General features: G+C 41.0%; 1 protein-coding gene across 1 annotated transcript in view; it reads right to left on the bottom strand.

Annotated features, from left to right (window-relative positions):
* Positions 1–8,580: 8,580 nt before the first annotated feature.
* The window catches only part of LOC308391975 (carboxyl-terminal PDZ ligand of neuronal nitric oxide synthase protein), a 55,387-nt gene continuing 48,845 nt past the window's right edge, over positions 8,581–15,122 (bottom strand). Inside the window, exon 11 of the mRNA XM_080874815.1 lies at positions 8,581–10,938. Coding sequence (XP_080730941.1) covers positions 10,377–10,938 — 562 coding nt within the window. The 3' untranslated portion in view covers positions 8,581–10,376. The remainder of the gene's footprint in view (positions 10,939–15,122) is intronic.

The raw sequence follows: 15,122 nt of genomic DNA, 5'->3' as shown, positions 1-15,122 counted from the left end.
GGGTGGAGATTACTTTACTTCCATGGGTGTGCATGATAATGTACTAATAATAAACATGGACGAAAGACTTGGTGCGTTCTGTTGCGTAAAATCGACAAGATTGCATTTGCACATTTAGGCTGATATTTTTTGCAGCTAATGCTTCTCCAGAGTTAGGAGAGCTAATCTGTGAGATTGGGTTAGCATAGCTCTTAGTCCTTACTAATGATATATATGTGGATTGGCAGAACTATAAACCACATTTTACTACACTGAGTGTAGGTATGACTTTGTGGCTGTGACAATTAATCTAATTATTGATTTAAAGAACGGAAAATATCACGCCAAATTATTAACAATGTGATTTACGTTACTCCTTGTACACTGAATGGACCCCTGATGCACAGGCCTTTGTTATTTATTGGGTTTGTACCCACAGAAACTGAACAGTATTATAGAGTTGACAACGTCAATCATTTTTTATATAATGTTAAAAAGGAGTTTCTTATTCCCACTGTTGCCACTGTTGCTTGTCTGAATGTTGGGCTTTTCTCTGTATTATTTTGAAGTCTAAACCTCACAATATAAAGCACACTGAGGTGACTGTTGTTGTGATTTGGTGCTATTTATAAACCAAATTCAACTGAATTAAATAGAACAAATTGCATTAATGTATTTACTATAGCTTATGACCTATATGCTAAACTACCGGTAATAATCTTGCTTTCAGCCTTAGCTCCACACGTCTGTGTCACAGATCAGAAAATAAGGATCTAAAAGCATGGTGTAAACTGAGGTTTACTGGGTTCAGCTAATTTACAAGGCACAACACAAAATGCAGGCTAGAAAGCTATAGCCAAGTCTAAAAATAGACTGGAATGAATGGTGAATCACTGATGCATATACTAAAAGCACTGTGGTAATTCACTAGGAGTTAGAGGGAAATTCAGGTAATACTACTAGCTGAAAAATGGACACGGACCATTTGATTTTAGACTGGACCATGAAGCTGGTGTTGTGCACATTGACTCACTGTACTGTGGCTGTGACTTACTAAATAAAAATGGGACCATAATTCATGTCAGTAACTACACCTAAGTTCACCCCAGCACGAATTGTCAAAATGGGTGCTGTTGACGTATTAGGTTAAATATGAGAAATGATGCGTGCAGCGGGAAGTAGCCATCTTCACTCTGTAAAGCCTGTAGAATTTCAAAGTGTGCTGATTGTGGTGCATAATAGCATGGGGAAAGCCAAGGATATAGATCTTATAGACTACGTGTAGTTTGCAGATGAGCACTGTTAATTAAAGCCGTGGAATGTTTAATCATCCGGTGAAAGCAGGTTATTTCTCTTCCTGCTATGCTGTGAGCCGAGAGGATTAATTAAAGTCCTAAAGTTCATCTTGTGAAGGTTTAAAAAGTTATGAAAACAGAAACGAAAAATGATTTGAGTCTAACAGCCTCTCTCGGTGATACAGTATAGTAAGTGCATGGGTGCTGAATCCCTTCTTTTTAAGCACGCACAGAAAAATATACAGCATCATTCAGAACTTCACAAGCTCACAATGGCCACCGAGTGCCAAACCTTAGACCCTGTTTTTAATTCTTCCATAACATGCAGTAGCCTAATCTTTGTTTCTGCTTTTGTCTTCCCCCCGATGTTTGCTGAAAAGATGTCAGGCTCTTACCCGTCGTCTGCAGCAGCCAGGAAAAACCGCAGGCAAAACTGCCAGAGATAATATTATGCTGTAAACGTATATTCCTTACTCTCTGTGCAAACCATTAATCACTGTATTCCTGAAAGTCCCTCTGCATGTTTTGATTTCAACAAAATATATCTTTTATTGTTAGTCACACAGTAGAAGTGCAAATATTCTCTGCAGTTTTCATCTGTACATTTTTTGGTCGATGTGTCGCACCAGTGTTTGGATTATACTGGTAATGATCAAGACAGTATAATGCTATAGACAATAACGATGACCTGACAGTGCTGTCCTGATTTCTCAGTCTTTTACATATTTATCACACTTACATGTTTCACATCATTAAACAAAATACAGCTTTTAAATGTTGAATCTTTAAATGATAAATTATTTTTTAATTTACTAAAAGGGGAAAATATCCAAACCTACCTGGCCCTGTGTCATAAAGTAATTGCCCCCTAAACCTAACAACTATTTGTTTCACACTTGGCAGCGAGAACTGCAATTTAGCATTTGTGATAACCGGCAAAATTCCTTCACATCACTGTGGAGGAATTTTGGCCCACTCCTATTTGCAAAATTGTTTTAATTGAGCCACAGTGGAAGGACTGCATGAACAGTCTGTTTAAGGTCATGCCTTCAAAGTCTAGACTTTGACTAGGCAACTCCAAAACCTTTGTTTTGGGTTGTTGAGGCATTCAGAGGCAGACTTGCTGGTGTGTTTCAGATCATTGTCTTGAACTTAATAGCATGAACTGATGGCCAGAGATTCTCCCTCAGGGTTTTCTGGTAGAGAACAGAAGTCATGGTTCCATTAATTATGGGAAAACATTCAGCTCATAAGGCAGCAAATCAACCCCAGACCATTGTACTACCGGCACAAATAAACTCTTTTTATGAAATGCTGTGTTAATGGTGTGTTAGTTTCCCCAGATGTAAATGGACTCAAACCAAAGAGTAGAACTGTTGTCTCGTCCGCAGAAGAGTCAAAAGTCTTGGGAGTCATCAAAGTGTGTTTTTTTTGACAAGTGTTAGAAGAACATTTCGTTTTGTTTTGGTCAGCTGTGGTTTTCTCCTTAGGACTCTCCCATAGACACCATTTTTGTTCAGTCTTTTTCTTATTGCTAAATAACCAAGTCTGACCTTAACTGAGACAAGTGGGGCCTGGCATTATTTAGGTTCTTTTGTTACCTGCTGGACAATAAGTGACTATTTAAAAACTGCATTTTGTATTTACTCGAGTTACCTCTATCTAATATTCAAATGTGTTTGATGATCTGAAAATTTAAGGTGGCCCAGGATGTGTTTCCAGTACCTGCTATAGCAAAACTAACTGACCGCTTGATATTTATTGTAAAAACATAACACAGTATTATTTTCCAGTAAGAGAGACAGTATGAGTAATTTAACCTCTCTCCAACAGTGAGATTAACTGAGTGGACTGGATTGCTGCCATGTTACAGGTGCAGTTTTCATGATTAACCAAGCAACAGCTCCTGCAGAACACTCATCATCTAGCTTCCTTTGTTTGGACAACCTTTGTTAACTTAAAATCAAACATCACTTCCAAGTAGTGGTCATTGTAACTTATATTTAACTTTGCAAAAGGGCCTGGCTTTATCAGCTTGCAGGAGTGCAAATAACAAGGGCTGCTTGGCTTTCAGACCATAGCTGATCTTTTCTGAGCACACTGCAAATGTGATAGGTATTACTACTCCTCTGCTTGACCTCATTACCAAAAAAGAGAGAGGGAGAAAAAACATCTGTTAAAGGAAATGGTTTGAAACTAGTGAGTATTTTATCGCCTCCAGGGTCTAGCTGTACAAAAAGCTCACCTAAAGCTTTCGCTCTGATATTCTGCACAGGCTCTTCAAGTAGCACACAGCAGCAGTTTTTGCCCGCTTAACATTCATGTGCTCAAAGCTGATAAAAAGAAATGACAAACAGAAAATGTAAGCTGTGCTACACACCTCCAGACAACCAAGAGACAAAAAAATAAATGAATAAAATCTGCATTTTCTAAACTCCCGCGTATGGCTCTCTCATTGTAAAAATAACCCCAAAAAAAGATAACAGGGTTTTACCAGCATTAAGATGCAAGACCATCTACACGCACATTTCAAAAGGTGGACAGTCCAACAGCTTCATGACACTTGTGTTCCAGTGAGCTGTTGTGTGTCTCCACAGTCCCATCACTTTTTCTCTTGTTCCCAGCTCCATCTGTCTGCCTGTTTACATATCTGAAATGTCTATCTTCCTAATAAAGCCATGACATAGTGAAAGAAGACTCTGGCTACAAAGGACCAGAGAGGAGTGCTCCAATGTGTCTGGTTTGGGCTTTATGTGAAAGCACATATGTTGATATAAACAAGACCACAGATATGATTCTTGTGCTTGTCTGGATTGAATTTCATGATATTTTAACTTATTCGTGATCATTAAATCCATTACAGTTACATATCTATTTAGGGAAAAGCCAAGAAATTCAGCACTCAGCCTCTCCCTCACTGTGACCTCAGCTCTCCAGCGTATAGGGGAACTTTGGAGTCACCATATTTGCCTCTCCTGATCTCTGCTGCATTGGCTGAGGGCAGCTGGGTACTTTATTCACATGCTGTGGGACAGTCAAAAGTCAAATCCTCTTTGAAATTCAGCGTCAGTGCTCTCTCACTGCATCCTGTTGTTTGCTTGCTGTGATCGGCTCTACAAAAGCAAATTTGACTTAGAAATATATCAGACCTAGTATGTAGTGCCAGGGTAAAAAAGCAGTTTTTTTTAGGCTTTTACTTTTTAACCATTTCTGTTTTAGCTTATAGTTAATATACATTAGTTCTAAACAAACAATTTTATTGGACAACAGGCAAGAGATATGGAGTCCTGGTGTAACCTATATATTACTAAAAAATATAACCCTTATACCAGGGGTGGGGAATTCCAGGCCTCAAGGGCCAGGTTTTAGATATCACCCTGAGTCAACACACCTGAATCAAATGATTAGTTCATTACCAGGCCTCTGGAGAATGTCAAGATATGTTGAGGAGGTAATTTAGCCAGCCCTTAGTTACAAAGGCCCTTGAGGCCTGGAGTTCCCCCACCCCTGCCTTATACAATGCATACATATTACTTTTAAGATTAGGCTTGAAACTTTGACCTTTGATAAAGGTCAAAGTTAGGGCTGGATCACATGAGCCGGAACCATCCTGGAGCCAGGGTCACTACTTTGGCAGCTGCTGGCCTTTCTGTCTCTTAGCTGTTAACATTTTTCCCAGTATTTCTCCAGGTCAGCCTAGACTGTTGTTATTATCCCTGCCACAACCCAAGACTTACATGCTAGTTACTATAATAAAAAAATAAAGGTTTGGGTACAATGTTATCTGCTTTCCTAACTGCTTCTCAAAACTTTCTAGGGGGCCCATTTCCTGCTGTTCTTCTTTCGTCTTATCTTCCTCCCCTCACAACCAACCAACCAACAAACCAAGCAGATGGCTGCTGCTCCCTAATCCTGGTTCTAGCTGAGTTTTCTTCCTGTTAAAAAGGAGGTTTTCCTTCCCACTGTCACCAAACGGGACAGTGGGAGGTTGTCTGATTGTTGGGGTTTTCTCTGTATTATTGTAGGGTCATTACCTTACAATATAAAGAGCCTTCAGAGGACTGCTATGATTTGGTGCAATTTAAACTGCAGGCAAGCAGGCCACCCGCAACCAGTGACAGATGGCTTCCCCTCCCTGAGTCTGGTTCTGCCAAAGCTTTCTTCCTGTTAAAAGGGAGTTTTTTCTTCCCACTGCCACTGCCAGCACCACCAAGTGCTTGTTCACAGTGGATTTCAATTGAATTTCTCTTGAATATTGTAGTGTCCTTACCATACAATAGAAAGCATGTTTCTGTGAAGTGGCACTCTATGTATAAAACTGAACTGAACTGAAGTTGTGATATAAACAGCCTCCAGAAAACCAATCATAAACTTGTATGCAGGACTGAGAATTTGCATCAGGTGTTTTCAAAAATGCTGTAAAAGAGATCACAAGGGCAGTGGAAGACAAGCAGCACACCATGCCCCTATTTCCTGTTTCACTTAAAATATTTGACACTATAGAACAACAGTATAACCGGACAATCAAAAAAAGTTTACAGAACATAGTCTGATACCTGATTCGGTTGCACTTGGTAATGACGGGCACCTCAAACTTGACTCATTCATCAAAAACAAGACAAGGGTAGATTTCACAAAGTATTTCACTAAAGAAGCTAAAAGAAGGACCCATCCAAGGACCCAAGAAAACTGGAGCGGTGCTACATTAAAAGGGAGAGACAATCACTTCTGCCTGAAAGCATCTCTTCAAAAATATAAGAGCAAAAGTCATCTGCAGCCGACCTTGGAAGTAATCATCACAAATGTTACCAGGACGTGATAAAACGCAGGGATGTGTACATATTACACTGGTTTGGTTTGCATTGCCATAGTATGTTTACCTAAAAACGCTACCCTGCCACAGCTACACTCCAACCAGTGTCGAAATCAATCAAGTTACTTTCTTTTAGATGTGCTTTGTGGTATAGATGGTGAAGCCAACCAAAGTCTTTCCCATACAACTCTTCTCTGCAATTTAATACACAGCTAGTGTTTATGCTTTAAAAATATTTTTTGTTGAATCAGTATGTTAAACTTCAGCTTTTTATGAGGAATAACTACAGAGCAATATCTAAACCATTGGTGTCAAAAATAAGGCCCAGGGGGCCAGAATCAGTCTAACAAATACTCCAACCTGGCCCACTGGACAACTTTGGAAAATGTAAAGGAGGGCATAACATTTGGACTTTTAACTGTATTTCCATATATTTTCAGCCACCGGGTTATGGCTGAATTCCAGTGGAATGACGGTAATAGATGTTCCAGCCATGTGTTCCAGCCCTAAACCTAACCTTATCCCTAACCGTAACCATAACCTTATTCCGAACCTTAACCAGCAGTTAAATGGCGTAAAATAGTGTTTTCCAAAGCGATTTCAAGAAAATGACCGAACATGTGTAGATTGAGTCCAAACGGTTCTTATATGTTCTCCTTTTTCTGATGTCGTCATTTAGGAACGCGTTGGGTACCCAAAAGCATAAAATGTTGACAATTTGTCACCTGGCGTAAAATATTAAGCTTAGGGAGTGAGAATGTGTTGATATTTTACAGCTTTTCCTATTGATAGAGAACTCTCCTGTGGTCATTCATACCACACCAAATTAAATTTGTAACAGATAAAAAAAAGCAATTAAAATACAGACATTTTTTCCCTCACTTTGTCTGAAAGGTGAAAAGTCACGTGGCTGCAGCCTTCTTTGTGCACCAGCTTAGTGATTTCACTATACATATTAATAACAATAACAAAGAGGAAGCAAGACACTTTTCACATCCTGTGTATATAAAAATGGAGTCACTGAAACATTTAAAAGGAAAAGAGTTTTACCCTGAAAACTTGTATCCTGCCCTCTGCTTTGAACTTCTTGCTAATGTGTTTGCTACATAATTATGACCCGAGAAAAACTGATGGTATCCAGCAAGGACTTTGATATTACAAATTTGCATTTAAAGAGAGATGACACTATCACACCCTCTATCTTCTCTGTTTACTTTTCTGAGCCTTCTGCCCTGTAAATACTAAATGCAGCTGAACATTTAAACATTAGATTAATTAAAATGCGCTGAATTGCTATCTTCACAACCCTGTTGTGTTGATGTCAGAATTAAACTGTTGGGCTTCCTCATTCTCGGATGATTTCTTTAAAAAAAAGGTAACAAGATCTGATTTGTTTCTTTATCTTGGTTTCTACTGGCAGCTGTTAAAAGCAGCAGGCTTTGCATAATGAGTCGGTCCCTGTGCCTGTGATCACCAGCATCTCTCACACACACACACACACACACACACACACACACACACACACACACACACACACACACACACACACACACACACACACACACACACACAGCTTTTATCACTGACCGGCTCGCTCCTGTCCGTACACAGACTAATGACTTTTCAGCAGCATTAATGGGCATATAAAGGACGAGGGACATCTACTTTAAACGGCTATGTAAAGCCGAGGAGCTGGGGCTTTGGCGTGAGGCTGCCTTCCAGCTTCTATGGGCTACGTTAGATTGATCGCAGATCAGATGCAGTCTTGTATTGAATGGGCTTACTGAACAGGATGGAAACCACCTCTCTGGAGAGAAATAGGAGAGAGAGGAGGGACAAGCTGCACAAGCATCCTGCATTATTGATTATCCAGCAGGGGAATTCCATGTTGAAGGTGAGAATGAAGGCACGCAGGGACACTACACAGCTAATTTCTTATCTCCAGACTGTAGCAGAGGTGGTGTTTGCAGTCCTTAGATTAGAGAGGTGCGCAGGGAAATAACAGCATTGCCTTCTTTGCTACAGCTGCATTACACTGAGGCCCTGAAGGCTAATAAGCCTGTCAGTCAGATGTTTGCACCCTGAAGTGACAGGGCACACTGTAGAAGCGAAGTTTGCAGACTCGTGGACTAGAGAGAAGAAAAAGCTCACCTTCAAAAGGACACCTTGGGAGCACAACGCCTTGGAGGAAGGGACAGGAAGTGTCGTCAAGCCTTGAAAATGTTAAGTGTGTGGTAAAGAATTTGAGAGGCATGAATTCCTAATGTCAAATGGGACTGTAATGAGATATAATGAATGCATAGCCAAACAGGCCAGAAGAGCGGACGATCTGTCTGTTCTGCTTTCCATTCAAAGCGAGGAGACGAAACCAACAGCACAGTCTTTATTGGAATCCAGCCGTGAGCTGCTACAGTAGTTCCCCAGAGCCGCACCTGTGCGCTGATATCTTACACCGCTGCGTTACTATTTGCAGTGTAATCTTCTCAATGTAGCTTCAGCTCTGGCTGTGGTTCAAATGATGTTGACTGTACAGCGGTTACAGGAAATTACACTGAATGAAAAGGCGTGTGAACAAACATCGGCAGCAGATTAAAATATGTGCAACGACAGGAAATGTAAGCAGTACAGTAAGCACAGGTTTTCTTTGAACCCCCTCCTTCCATAGCACTCTTCTCCCTAGGTGTCCTGTGTGCAGAAGGTAACAGGAAGTAAGGGTCTAAGACTTTAGTTCATTTCAAGTGATCCACAAATAACCAGAAACAAATTTTTCTTCAGCTGTTTCTCTTTATTATTTTTTCATCTACATGTTATTGCTGTTAAGCTCCCTGCCACGTGTAATGTTGGGAAAAGCCTGATTTCTGTGTTTTGCCTGTACACCTGCAACTTTACACTCCCCCCCTGTGACCTTGTGTGCTTTACCCCTCATCTCCATTTATATTCACTTCTACTCGCAGAAGGTGGCACTTTATTCAACACCATTAACAAGGCAACAGAAACCTTATAAACGTGAAGTTAAACAGCTACTGCTTTTCATCGTCCGTCGTTCCGATTATTATCTCTAGCATTTTCTTCAACATTTTATGATTTCATTTATAAAATGTCAGACATTTAAAGTAACTCAGTTTATTGAATTTTTCAATCTGGTTTGATCTATGGTGGAACATTTTGGCATTTTCATTTCAACTTCATACAATTATTTCTTTTATAACTAAACTGTTGGGATGAGAGTGAAGTTTGATTCACTTTAAACTACTCGAGGTCCTTTTCTCTCGATTGAATGCCAACAATGTTCCCACCGTTTAGGTTAATTCACCCTGAAAACGAAAGCAGATTTGTTGGGTATTCAAGATTTGACAAAGATAGAAGCAAAGAAGAGAAAATCCATCTGCCAAGCTGTCTTTCTCCAAGGTCCTCTCTGATTCCCCAATTATCTTCCCATTCAGTATCTTGTAACAGACTCCCCACTCAGACGGGCGCAATCCATTACTTTCACGGTCATTAGCTTCATGTCGAGTTTCTCAAAAAGAAAATGCTTTTAATTCAAAAATCCCCTTTGGTTTTAAAGGATTGCATCCAAAACAAATCAATTGAATACACGGAATACCTGCAGACATTCCACTCATTTTCCCAGCAGTGCTTTAAGGCCCACGAAATGCAAGTAAGAAAAAAAACATTCTAAAACCCACTAACCTCTGAGAGTACAAAAACATAATGCACAGCGCTACACAGCTGTGCGCAGACCGCAACACATCATTTTCCATTTTTACTGACTTTCTTGTTCTTTTCTTTCCGCCCACCATTACCCGTCGGGTGCTCCTGCAGAAATCGAGGCTTCTCCCAACATCAAAATCACAAGCACTTGCATGGTCATCGTGTATCTTTAGTTTGTACCACATAGAACCATCATACAAAATAATCTTTTAACGTCGACTACTAGCAAAAATAAAACGTGTTCCCTCGTTGGCTTTGAATTCTACGCTAAATTGACTTTAACGGTGCAAGAGGTGCTACATGTATTCTGCTAAACATTCTAGTCACTAAAAAGTAAATTAGCTCATTATTTTATTAAAAAAATACTAAATCTGTCCACAGGCTAATCAACTGTACAATAGAGTACTTTCCAGGAACTGGTATCAGCTACTGTGTGCCTGTACTGTGTCACAAGTGGGTGGAACGATTAAAGGCCCTGAAATAGAGCCCAGTGCAAACATAGGAGGGTCTGATAGTAAATATTAGATTAAAAGCTGATTGCAGAAGATGATGGAAGTTTTCCAGGAGATCAATAGCTCCTAGCTCCGCTGAGGGACGTTAGGGTCCTCCTGGCTGCTCTCCAGCAGCTCATCCTCAGAAAAGCTGATGTGAAGGCAGGTATCATTCATCGGGGAGAAGGGCAGCGGGTGGCCACAAGTGTCCGACTGTGAAGTGAGGGTGGGGGCTTCAGTGGGATACGACTCAGCGGCTGAGAGAACGGTTTCCCCCCTCTCCTCCACGGGACTGTTACAGCCACTGGAGGCTGTTAAAAATGTCCCACGGTCCCCGAACAGGTCGTCGTCGTCACGCAGGGGCGACAGCAGGGACTTGGTTTCGGAGCGCACGCCCGAGTCCTCGCTGGTGGAGCAGGAGCTGCTCTCGCCGTTGCTCAGGGAGTGGAAGTCACCGGATGACAGCGAGCTGGGGGTGATGTCAGGGAACGAGATACTGCTGCTACGGCTGGGGGCTGCGTCGTTAGAGGTGACCTCTGCGGGCGTAGGCGCAGCTGCGACCTCTGACCCTGGAGACAATGTCCTGCTAGCTCTCTTGCGGTTTACGGAAGGTGGAGGAGGGTCGAGTTTGGGGATTATCTGCCTGCACCTGTCGGTGAGAAAACAGAGGCAGCGGTTAGTGAAGCCTTCAACCGGCTAACATGTTGAGAAACAGTAGATTCATGAGCACATTTTCTGTTTGTTTTTTTGGGGTTTTTTTTTTTGCTTATTTATATTCAGCATAATTTTCTACATTATTAGTAGAAGAATGCACCTTGAGCCAGTTTTGCTCCATCAGTCACATTATACTCCATTAACCTGAGTGCACTGTGGTGTAAGCTGCTACTACACGACACAGTGACTCTGTCTCTGGCTCCCTGTTGTTCCGGCTGTCTAGGAACTTATCTACGTCCCACAGCTTCTCTGCGGGGGAAACGGAGGGACGGGCGAAGAAAAAGAGCCAAAGACTGCGGGAGGGGAAGCGTAAAGAAGCAAGGAAAAAGCTGCAGGCTTTCCCCCAACCAGAAATAGCTACATTGCTCACTCTGATTTTACCACCATAACATCATGACAAGCACCAGTGCTCACAACCACACTCAATTATAGGCATTCTCTTGGAAAATGATTCCTGACAAACATCCGATAACAAGCCTCACTTCCTCCCCGACTCCTCCCATTTACATTATAACTGTGGCTGCTAACTTCGTTCCCCCGAGAAATCTGGTCCGTGGGTGAATCCTGGGCTGAGTAATGAACTTATGTGACCTAATGATGTATTTGCCGTCTCCACACGAGGATGATGATGACAGCTACAGTAATGATGGGGAAAACATCTCCTGAGATAATTATCCGCCATTTCCTACACTAACAAATGGAGCAGCACAACGTAGCACAGGAAGGTAAAAGTCAACCTGAACTCCACTGACTCCAAAGGCACAGGGGGGTATCATTAGTAAGCCAGTGTAGCTGTGGGGATTGCAATGCAGATGAAGAAAAATGTAGCAATGAAAGGGCCGGCATTCAAAGGTTGTGGTTCCCTGAGAATGGAGCCGACTGCTTTAGGATCCCTCGACTTTTCCTCAAAGGACAGCATGTGGTAACTTTTTTATTTTCAGTTAAATGTATTGGAAACTGTTTTTATTGACTGACACAAAATGTGGCACCTGCATCAACGGTGGCCACAGGCTGAGTTTTAATGAGGTTAGCAGGTTAACATTTGTGGTTTTCCATGAAACGATGTTAAGAAATTTTTGGTGGAGACATTCATGTTTATACTCAAAGTAGCACACATAGTGAGCCCTAAAGGCAAATGAATCCACTTGATTCTTACTTAGCTTCTTTTTGGGCTGGTAGGTTCACTGTTCACGCACAATCTGCTCATTTAACGGTTTGACTCTGCAGCAGGTTTAAATGGTGTTATTTTTAAAGTGCTGCCAAGTTGTGGCTTGGATTCCAGCTGGATTGAGCATCAGGCTATTTTCTTTTCCTCTACTTTCTGTCACTATTTTGATTTAGCACTACTCTGGAAGACCAGGACATACAACTGGGATTGGGGTTGTCAACAGAACAGACACTGCTGATATCTTTCAATACCAAAATTCTGAAAATGTGACAGTACTTTTGTGTTTTTGCCTTAAGTACTCTAGCAGGCCTTTGTACTGAAGCTGTGAATCTTCTGGAACTGAACGAGATGAAATATGCCAGGAAGTGTTTTAGTTTATCCTCACTTGCTAAAGAAATAAAACAGGAACACACACAAGCACAGGATAAACTACACTTGGAAGATTGTGACTAGTACAGCTGCTGTAATTGCTTTGCCACGCTCATTAATAAGAAGGCTGGTATGGAAGTACTTAGTATTCGAGGTAGATGACCAACGAATTCGTCAACCAATTCGCCAAAGGCAAAATGTAAAAATGCTGTCATGTCATTGCAAGGGACGAGGAAATAGTTCCAATACTTTAGCGAACCACTTAAAACAACTGACATTCAACAGCATCCAAAGTTAAGTCAGCTATAGTGCTGATTGTAGGGCTGCCACAAACGATTATTTTGATAGTCGACTAGTCACCGATTATTTTTGCGATTAGTCGACTAATCAGATCATCATCCATTGAACGTAAAAGTACAGCTTATTGCACCAGCAGCATCTGCTCTTATATAACTATCATTAGCTTACAGCTTTAAGTGTTTAAGGTCTGTGCTAACTAAAAATAAAGACAAGATGATAGTTAATTGAATTCTAATTAAATGTGCAGATTGTTTCGGTGGAGTTTAATAAACTCAGCCGATTTACTCAGGAACAAATAAAATACTGAAAAAAGCCAAACAATAACATTTTTAAGTTATCTAAGCCACTTGTATATGTTTAACCTGAGTAGGGCGGTGGGTTTGAAAACGATCTGCCGGGAGTCCGGTGCTCTCATGGCCCCCGGCTAGCTATCGAGCTAGTGGGTAACAGACGCCTCCGAAAACGTCGGAGCGCTTTTGAAAATATGTGGTGTCTTGATAAACTGAGCAGATATTTGAGGTTTACACAGCTACATTCTCGCCTGAAAATATGTTAAACGTTTATTTTGTGACCCAGAAAGAATAATAAGAGTAATATTAAAACTAACTAGCTGCCGCCATTGTTGACAACTGCGCTGGGCCGCGCTATGAATTCTGGGACACAGTTTCTTCTTCTTCGGGGTTTAACGGCAGCTGGCATCCTTGTACATGCAGTGCTGCCATCTTCTGTTTCAGTCCGTTACACTCTTAAATCCTGCTATTATTCCTGCTTTTGGGATCTTACAAAGCTTCAAATGACGCGTCGACTATTAAATCAGTCGTCGACGATTTTGATAGTCGACGTAATCGTGACTAGTCGACTAATCGTGGCAGCCCTAGCTGATTGGCTAAATTAAAGTAAATTATTGCTTCAATAAATGCTTAAACTAATGTTAATGTATATAACATTACAACTTCTAATATTAACATTTTAAATAAATACTCTGCCAACACCATGTCTGTATTTTAAAGTTACAGTGTGTAAAATCTCACCACTAGACGTCAGTAGATTTCTTTACCCTTCCCAATTCAAGAGCACAATCCTAGCTATGGTGGCCACCGTTTATTTGTATTGAGTGTCAGTCTGCTAACCCTTTCTGCTGTGAGCGAAACTTTGACATTTAGCAAATAAGCTCTCATACATTATGAGAATGTAATCAAGTTGTTTATCAGAGCGAAAGCGTGATTTGTAACATACATGAGCCTAACATTAGCTGGCATGACGTTAGCTTATAACCAGCTGTTGTTGCTGGATAAAACATGTATTATCCTTCACATCTTGAGTCTGAAGAGCTAATTTAAATTTTATTATTATGTAACATAACAGCTTTCATTCTATATTATGTAGAGCTACAGAGTGTTAGTGATTAAACAGTAGATACTTTAGCAAGAAAATACTGAAAATAGGTCACTGAACTTTAAAAATCCAATGCTCAGTTAGTCCCGTTAGGTGTACAGAATACAAGATGAGCTAAGGACTGGGGTCAGACTTTTGACTGTGAAATGGCCCACAGTAGCCCACAGTGATCAAGTCGTCCAGTGCTCATTATCCTATAAAGTCAAGTGATTATTATGAGAGTACCTGCAATGACAGTACAAACACAGTTCAAAAGAGAACATGAGTGCTTACTTCTGGTGTATCATTTGATCAGCAATTAGATTCAGTTGATTTCACTGTGGATTTATCTTTTTTTCACAATGCAGCTGGAAAACTACTACTTCCACTACTTCTAAATTGAGGCAGGGCACAAAGACAAGCGCAGTCACAATTCCCGGCTGATCCCAAGCTAACCAGCAGCAAATGACTCCTCAGCAATCTTCTACGCATCCAACTGGAATCTCATATAGGGTGTGATATTAAAACTAGTTTAGTTGTTGTGCACCTGCCAGCTGCTTTGGATTCCACCCCAGCTCCTCCCTTAGTGCTGTGTGTGACTTAATTGTCATATTGGTCAGTGACTGCCACTCGGATCTGTGCTGCAGGTCTTGCTGCTGCTATGGGAGGAATGCTCCCGGTTGGCCTTTCCACGTTTCATAAATGCTGATTAATATAAATTAACTCTGATGTAAATACAGTTCTGTTTTGACTGTAGTGGTCCTGACTGAACTTGATTAATTACAAGATTTCTGATGGTTTCTTTAATAGCTGCTTGTCACACATGCAGCAGAACAGTACGTGAGACCTCTGGTGCTTTATGGCGGTGGATGGTCTTCTCAGATTCTCTCGGTAAATCAAAACATGCA

This window comes from Rhamphochromis sp. 'chilingali' (genome assembly GCF_963969265.1).
Source record: "Rhamphochromis sp. 'chilingali' genome assembly, chromosome: 2".
Lineage (NCBI taxonomy): Eukaryota > Metazoa > Chordata > Actinopteri > Cichliformes > Cichlidae > Rhamphochromis > Rhamphochromis sp. 'chilingali'.
The sequence above is the reverse complement of the archived record's forward strand: the minus strand, read 5'-3'. Positions and strand labels throughout refer to the sequence as shown.